This window comes from Solanum stenotomum, chromosome 5 (genome assembly GCF_019186545.1).
Source record: "Solanum stenotomum isolate F172 chromosome 5, ASM1918654v1, whole genome shotgun sequence".
Lineage (NCBI taxonomy): Eukaryota > Viridiplantae > Streptophyta > Magnoliopsida > Solanales > Solanaceae > Solanum > Solanum stenotomum.
In genome coordinates this window covers 37,666,931-37,675,926 of record NC_064286.1, presented here as the reverse complement: position 1 = coordinate 37,675,926, position 8,996 = coordinate 37,666,931, and the positions used below count along the sequence as shown (strand labels likewise).

The window sequence follows — 8,996 nt, the reverse complement described above, 5'->3', positions numbered from 1 at the left end:
ACCACGTTCACTTGCGTGTGTTTGGAACACAATGGTTTTACACGATAAATTTAAATAAATTTTTATTTCCAATTTGACCTAAACTATCAAATGTATTGAGAGGGGTATCATTGTCATTTTGATATTTTATCCCAATTTTTTTAAAAATATTTTAGAATAGTAATCTCACATAGATAGTTTATTTGACCAAGCTTTTTGAATGGAAAAGTGCTATTTTGAGAAAATTAGACAAAATATATGTTGAGTCAAAATTTCTTACCTAATATAACCCAATTATCAACTATTATGATAAATGACCACATCCACTTTTAATTGCAAATGAAGTACAATTTCGTTTTCTTCTTTCCTTCTTAAAATTGTTGCAAACTTGTTGGAACTATTCAGATTTACAGGACCATGAAAAGACATATTGTCTGTTGATGATTTAAAACAGATTGAGTTTACACTTGTTGTTTTCCTAGGACAGAATATTAATCATATATGAAGCATGCAATCAATAAAAGCCTATAAGCACAAGTGTAGTACGATGTATGAAATTCATTTGCTATCGAAACATCAAGAGAAGCTCATACTTAAAATTTGAGATTGTTTAGAGAAGATTCGAGTTGGTCGAAATTGAAAAACTCCATATTCATCCTTTAAAGCTTCTTCAAAGTTTGATTTTAAAATTCAATGTGCCGCAAACGTGAATCGTATCGAGTGAATAATAAATCAAAAGACTAGAAACATCGCAAGGAACTCATATCTAAAATTTGGAACTGTTTAGAAGGAATTTGTGTTGGTCGAGATTTTCGAGGGGGATCCGAGTAAATGCATGTATATACATCTGTGATACACTGTTATCATCTATATACACAATATACACTATTTATACAATATTATAGATTAATTACTTACATATACATACAACCATTTTTTGTTGTCTGTACAGCTATCTAGAAAACCCTTTTTCTGTATAGGTGTTTATTTTTAAAATGTGGAGTCTTTTTTGAGAGTAACAAAAACTGTATTTCAAAAGCTAAAAAGATAGTTTTTTTTTTTCAAACAGATCTTTTTGAAAAATTTGGCCAAATACTCCAAAATAAACTGATTTTAAACGATTGACCAAACATACTATGGGTATAATATGAAAACAACACCACAATTGTGGTATAAATAATCTTGGGATTGTTAATCCTGAAATCGAAAGTTCAACCATAGGTCAAATAAAATAATCCTGTATATGATCATTATCCTTTTCCCCACAAACCAAACAATCCTTATATAATCATGTACTGATATTCACACATCATTAACGAAAGTCTACAGTTAACAGGAGGTCAACTTATTGTAATTCAAAACTTTTTGAACAAAAAAGGTTTTAAACTGTTTCAATTAACCTTTCTTAGACAAGTTATGGGTGTTGAGAATTCAAACAATTCATTATTGGCATAAAAGAATTTTATAAATGTAGAAAAATGTAAATCCTGAACTGCCTGGGGATCTTGTGACAGTTGGATTACAGTAACTCACACTATGCCAAAAATGATCTTTAGGGGAAATTAATTAACGAGAATAGTTTAATTGCCACTAAATAAGTATTTTCAGCGGCAATTAACACTCACTTTGTGATGAATCTGTTAATCGTTTTTCTTTGTTCTTTTTGCCTAAAGATGAATTCTGAGCAAACTCTGAGAGCCCTTGCCGCAAAGCCTCAAGATTTACCCCATCGTCCACCAATACGCTAGTCACACCCATATTTGAAACCTACCAAGAATAAAACAACCATGTGAGTCTCCAAATTACATGACATTACTACAAATAATATTTCAGGCAACAGGTTGGAAATAATAGAAAGATCAACTAATAATAACTGGGAGCAAATTCACAATGAAGATATTTTACCGCCTCTATATTACGATCCTCATCATCAAAAAACAGCATCTCCTTATAAGGCACCCCTGTCCTCCTATTGATCTTTTGAAAGTGTTCGGTCTTGTGTGTCCAACTGGAAAATATCTCCTGCAACTCTAAGCATTCAGATTACGGAAACCAACATATATCAGCAGCTTTATGTCCGTGAAAAAAAAAAGATCTTGCCTCAGTCATGATGTTATTTTTTAAAAAAAACACCAGCTGCAAATAGAGTTCTCAAAGTGATCCTCCCCCAAGGACTGAGGAACCCTATCTGCAGAGAATGCAATACATGACAAAATCACCTGAAAATGTGAACCATTCTAGTGCATAACAGTTGACAAAGAAGTGTAGCATTACTACCACAACATTGCTTTAGAGTTGGTTTCATTTATTCAGGTTGTTTTAATTTATTTTCCATTATGTTCCGGACTCATTGTTTATTCTTTCCTTGAAAAGAGTTCCTTTAGTTGACAACAAGTGTTTCAGACTTCAGAGAAGATCGTCCTATAAATTTAGATACTTGCAGTGTTAATACCTAATTAATGATCCATTAGTTTTTTTCTCTTTAGGGCTCTTTGGCATAATAAAACTACTCGCTGTAGGAGTAGGAGATTTTACTGGGATTTGCCTTCAAAGCTTAGCTAGAGTACTGCAGATAAAGCATTAATCTAATATCATTGGCAGATCATCTCTTTTACTTTAGCTCCTCTCTTTTTGTCACAAGGACTTGGTTCACCATGCAATTTGCTTAATCTCCGATCAGTGCAAGAATTTTTATACTATTAGCTGTAAGAGCATTATGTCATACTTTTTATTTCCTTTAAAAAAGCTTCTTACTTCTAAAGATTTCAAAATCCTAGTTCATGGTTTTTTTTCAGCTTTGCGCATTCTAATTCCCAGCCACTGGAGACTCCATTCTTGTAAACCTACTCATAACAACGAAATCATGTCCTTCATGTTCCTAGTAAAAGATACATGTTACAATATGAGCCACCAAGTCTTCTAGCATTTGTGGCAACATGCTTTACCACAAAAATAGGTGCTATCTATGTTACATGGATCCTTCATACTGTTTGGACTTTGGTGTCAATGTCAAACGGGAGGGTGAGTTATTTCTTTTTTGATAAGCACTTGGTTTGAAACTGGCTGGATAATGGGTTTATCCCTCTACCGTTCTCCTCTTAAATACCAGGCTTTTGGCTGCGACGAAGTTCCAACCCGTGAGATGTGACTAACCCACACATTAAACGTTGCACTCTTCCCACTAGATCAAAGTCCTTGGGACAATAAGGGTGTGGGTACTTCATGCATATTTTTTAAAAATCCACTAAAAGTTGAAACATACTGACATGCCCATACTAAGGACATCATCTATTAGAATGTACTGCATACGAGTACATGTATCATACAATACTACAACTCTTAATTAAATGGGGCACAACTCAACTTCAGCATACCATATGAAGACGTGCTAATATACTTCCTCCATTTCAATTTATCTGTCCTACTTGCATTTTAGATTGTTCAGAAAAGGGCCAAAACTACCCTCCAACTATTCGAAATAGATCAAATATACCCATTAACTATTTTTGGGCTTAAAAGTCAAAACTACCCCTCCCGTCTAACTGTTAGATCACTTCTACCCTCCCTTTTAATGGACCAATACATGACACCCAACGTGTAAATAATAACGCTACACGGATGTCCACCTAAGCACACCAATTTGACTAATCCACCCACCTATTAAAAACCCTGACCTCCTCTTATAGTCCTAATTTCATTCTTAGTGAAAACCCCCCACAACTTAATTATGGCAGACCTAATTCTGGGGGTTATTGAAGCCTCTGCTACAGCAAACTGCCGGGGTTTCTAACCCCATTGTATGTAAAATAAACCCCCTCAATTTAGGCTTTTTTCTGTAGTGATTAGTCACATTGGTGTGCTTAGGTGGACGTCCATGTGGCCTTGTTATTTACACGTTGGGTGCCACATATTAGACTGTTAAAAGGGAGGGTAGAAGTGATCCAATAGTTAGACGGAGGGGTAGTTTTGAGCCCAAAAATAGTTAAAGGGTATTTTTGATCTATATCAAATAGTTGGAGGGTAGTTTTGTCCCTCTTCCGTAGATTATTTAAAAAGAATATCATATTACTATATTTAGTATGTTTTCAATTCCAACATTCCCATTGTGCCATTAATGACACTCCTTTATAGAATGACACAGCACGTTTACGACCATAAGATTCAGTGGGTTCTTTCCATGAGTTATACAGAGCTTTAGTTTAAAATCACAATATTCAGAAGTCTTCATTATAAACTCCATATCTAGTCACATACAAATGCATAAAGTGAAACAAAGGGAGTAACTCTTTTAATTTGTTTCTCTACATTTTTGCTCCTTCTATATTTTGCTTTCTAAAACAACTGAGAGGAGTTGACAAAAGTCCATTAACACTACAAAAGGAAGTAGATATTTGTTGTAAAAGAGAAATTAAATAACCAAAATGGAGAATAAAGTTGCCATGTGATTGAATTAAAGAATGTAAAGGTGAAAATTAGTGTAAAAACTTCCACTATCTCACCTTTGCTACAAACAATGATGATAGCCCCAACTTATCAAGAAAAGTGTTTGCGATATCAGGAGTCGGTGATCTTGAGGCAATAGCAATATTAATTCCTTTGTCCTTCAGGGCAAATAATATATCTTTTCCATGAGGATATAAAGATGGCATTTGCTGTTTTGAGAAACATTCACTAAATGATAACAGATATAAAATATAAGACAGCAAAGTCTAAGCAAAATTTTAACAAAAACAACAACAAAAAAAAAAAAGCAATGTTGATAGTAGACACAATGGCGTAACGTTTTAAGTAAGAAAGAGGTAAGGAAACTATTCAAGTCAAGACATAGAGGTACTATGGACAATGACTTTCACTTCAAACATTTTTTAGTGACAAAGAGCTCGAGAGTTGTTTATATAATTTTGGTTCTCAAAAGCACAAGTATAGAAAGTTATGAAATACGTCCCAAGAATCCACCTTTGTAATCAACAATGAGCAGATCTCCAAGCAATCCCACTTACAAAGTCAAAGTATTGGGCAATATCATTATATATCAGCCAACTCGAAGCAAACCTCAACATAAACGAAATTCTCATCATTCAAACATCTCTTACTTCTCAAATCCCCATATTTGTAACATGGAACTGATGGATAATCTCCCTTCATATTTCGACCAATGGCATCACAAGCCATTGTTGGCTTTGATATCCTTTGGTCTATTAAGTTTACTAAACCACTATCTTTTAGTAACTGAACTTTCGTTCATCTATCATTGGTATTTGCTTATTTATATTAGAGAATCGTCTTTCACTAGTAATCAAACCTTATTAGTAATAAAACTTTAATCCTTCTATCAACTATTACATGTATTTATTTGCAGAAGTATAATGACCTCAAAAAATTAAAACCAAGAAGTCCCCCATAGAACAGGAAACATGCTCACCATTAATCAATTTTTTATCGACCAAGCTATGTAGCTAGTGTATAAACAAAATAGAGATGCCAAAACTGCACTAAGACTTTTATGGACCAAGCTCTGTAACTAGCTTCCAAACAAAATAGAGAGCACAGAACTGCACTAAGACCTTTTATCTACACCATCATAGTTTTTGGCATTGAAATGTTTATATAACTGACTGCTCTTCATATCAAAGGTTTCATCCTCTTAAGGAATTGGATATTAGCATATGTAAAATGAGTCTTCTCAGTCATGGTATTCAAAGGCGGGGTTCAAGGCGAGGCCAGGATTAGGAGTTTTGTTGATAGTGGGGTTCTAATGCACAAATCTAGTGTGTGAAAGCATTCCCACGCCCCCTTCCTTACCATTGAGCCGTCAATCAGTTTTGTTAAGGGTTCACAAGTTGATATACATATATATTTATTTAATTTTCTGATACAAATACAGAATCTACAGAAGCTACTAAGTTAGTCCGAACCCCCACTTAGCTCCACCCGTGATGTATTTCTCTTTCATCAGTTGTAACTACATGCCTGAACGGTTAACAACAAACATCATCAACTAAAAGCTCTCTACTATCACCAATTAATTCTGGCTAGATACTTCAAATTTGCCTTAGATGAATATATTTATCGTAAATGGTATACAAATTATTAACTCCGAAAGAACACATATTTTGCATGCCTGACCTAAAAGCAGAATTAGGTGAATAGTGAAAGAAGAAAAGAGAAAGGGATAAGTATACCAGTAAAAAGGCCAGAGAGTGTAATCGAGATCGAAGACGACGAGACGAGGAAGCACTTGGGACATCCCCAATATCTCCATCACCTCCTTCTTCACCTTGTCGTCTCCCATCTCCACACACAGCATATTTTTCTTCCTATAAAAATCCTAATTGGAAACTCAATTAGTACTTATTTCCACCTCTTTTGACAAGTCAAACAACTTTTCTCCTTTTTGCAGTTCAAATTCGATCCATAACGACAATTCAATCCCAAAATTGGAGATTTGGATTATCGGATTAATGTTTGGTGAACAAATAAAATTTTAAAGTTAGTGGTGGATTACTCAATTTCTTTATTGGGTAAATCGTTAATCATTAACTGATTAAAATTATAGTAATTATATTTTTACCGTAACTATATTTGTTAAATAAATACGTACGTGTATGCATTTTCAAAATTTAGACTTTCATATATTTCTCATTTACATTTAGAGAATTACTAGCTTAGATAGAACTAAAAAAAAATATTTAGTTTGATTTGGGATCAATATATGGGTGAACCAAATAAATACACATGAAATGATTGAATCAATACACCACTCAATAATCGCCCATTATTTACTAACTCGGTACCGAACCAATCGATAACTTATTGATTGTCTAGCGGATTAGTAAGTTTAAAAGTCGATATCGGATAAGTCAACCTGTTCAGCATGATTATCCGTCTGATCTATCCAATAAGCAACCCTACTTTTGCATATCATTGCAAATCACCTTGATTCAAATTTTAAATTTTTTTAGACACATAATTTAAATATTTTAAATTGTATTTATTCTCAAAATTATAAAAATTCTATAATTTGTGGAAAAAATTATAATTTGTGCAAATTATTTTAAGAAATTCATATTTTTATATAATTTTATCAAATGAGTAAATCATAATTTATATCATATGACGTTGCATTGATAAATCATGTATCTCCATATTTTTTTAATATAAATATTTGTACTACTCTAGACTTTCAAATAAACATATTTTATAAAGATTTACTAATCTAGAAATCAATAATAGTAATAATTAGTTATTCTTTGATATAATCTTTTAATATGATAAGGACAATTTATTCACCTGAGCATGAGTCTAAAGGGTTAAAAATGTTTTTAGACTATGTGAAATGAATAAAAATGTCTTTTCTTTGTAATTTGGTCCAAAAATGTCATAGCCGTTAATAATTTGGTCCAAAAATATTCTTATTGTAACTTAATTGGTCAAAAATGTCCTTTCTTCAAAATAAATATATTATTTATATTCTTTTTGAACAAATTCTTTTCCTAATAACAGTTTTTATTAGCAAATGTTATCCTACTTTAATTTGAAAAAGAAAAATTAAAATATTTCTTAACTTCAAAATGAGAAGTGTTTAAATGAATGGTAAAAGGACAAATATACTCCCGAACTATCGTAAATGATATCTAAAAACCCTCTGTTATGTTTTAAGGTTATATATACACTTATCGTCAATCTTTTGGATCGTATATACCCTTAAAACTAACGAATAAGCATATGGCTTCATCTCAATAATTCACCCAATTTTATTTACTTTTTTACCAATTTTGTTTTAAAATAACAACCCTTTTCTATTTTAAACTCACCCAACCCACCAAAATGAAAGAACTCTTCATTTGTATTACTGTAGTGTGATGAGTGGTAGATTTACACTCATTTGAAGCCTTTTAATTAGTTCAATATTTAGTGTCCTCAATGCCTATTTATGTCAGATTCTGATGATATTTGTGATGTTTTGCATCAACGAAAGCTAAAGGAAGAGACATATGAATACATGAAAAAGAGGTCAAAAATATTGAAAGGAGTATAAATTCCCAATAGGTGGTCGCCTAACTAAAATGGTGGATCGCCCAAGTGGCTCGACCTCGTCCAAAGTGACAGTGCTCACAATTGAAAATATTCAAGGCAGGTCGACGGACTAAAAGAGGAAACGGCGACTTATCAAAGCTGAAAGGACAAACTAGAAGACTATCGTTGTAGGTGAAAAAACTGAGTTAAAGTGAAATCTTAAAAGGAGAACAAGGTGGTAATCGACGATCCGCTGAATGAGAAAGGAAGACTCAATCGAGTCCGTCAACTGAGTTTCAAACACCTGAAGCCTGAAGGAAATGAAGGGCGAGCAGAGGAACAAACGGCGATCCGCCGGACATGTTTGGTAAGCCCGACTAATGTCTTCGAGTTGGCCACACATTGAATTTTGGATCAAATTTTAGGAAACTATAAATAGTCCGAAAGAGAAAATAAAGGATTTTTTGGGACCACTGTTTGAATATCACTTCGAGAATTAATCTTTGTAAGATCACAACAATAGAGTCAGAAGCTAAAAGACCCAAAATACCATTGCTTTCTTTGTAGGACTCAAACAAAGAGATCTCAAGAGTTAAGGGCTATTATATAATTCTTTGGAGAGCAATCCTCTCCAACACTTCAAATTTTTTATGGAAATTTATGCTGAACAAATAGGTGTACATTACTATCTGATAAAATGTTAAAACTTAACATGTTTGTAAACTCTCTTACAAGTGAAGCAAAAACATGGTTCAAAACATCGCCATCAAATGAAATTGACTGTTGATCAAAACTAGTCCACCTTTTCATTCAGGACGAGAGTTTAGTAGATGGAAGAACATAACATGTCAATAGCATCTTGTACTTCAAACAACAGGAGGATGGATTATTATATGCATAGGTAAGGTTTAGAAAATTATGGACATAATAGGATTATGGGTTGCACGACTCAATTGTTTGTTGTCCCCCTCCAATATTATGTTAGTTTAGAGGATTTATTT

The 8,996-nt window shown here is 33.1% G+C and overlaps 1 protein-coding gene across 1 annotated transcript; it reads right to left on the bottom strand.

Moving 5' to 3' along the window:
- Positions 1–1,393: 1,393 nt before the first annotated feature.
- LOC125866410 (uncharacterized) lies at positions 1,394–6,407 on the bottom strand. Its single transcript, XM_049546806.1, has 4 exons — positions 6,162–6,407; positions 4,479–4,650; positions 1,885–2,001; positions 1,394–1,746 (listed from the first exon to the last, which is right to left on the bottom strand). Exons 1-4 carry the CDS (start codon positions 6,284–6,286, stop codon positions 1,594–1,596), a joined length of 567 nt encoding a protein of 188 aa, XP_049402763.1. The 5' UTR covers positions 6,287–6,407; the 3' UTR covers positions 1,394–1,593.
- Between the last annotated feature and the right edge of the window lie 2,589 nt (positions 6,408–8,996).

What these genes read in the sequence shown, in the direction of transcription:
- LOC125866410 (XM_049546806.1), bottom strand. Translation starts at nt 6,286, where the DNA reads ATGCTGTGTGTGGAGATGGGAGACGACAAGGTGAAGAAGGAGGTGATG. An exon ending in ACTCTCTGGCCTTTTTACTG is followed by an intron (nt 4,651 to 6,161) that starts GTATACTTATCC and finishes GTTATCATTTAG; the next exon opens with TGAATGTTTCTCAAAACAGC. An exon ending in CATCATTGTTTGTAGCAAAG is followed by an intron (nt 2,002 to 4,478) that starts GTGAGATAGTGG and finishes TTAGAGTTGCAG; the next exon opens with GAGATATTTTCCAGTTGGAC.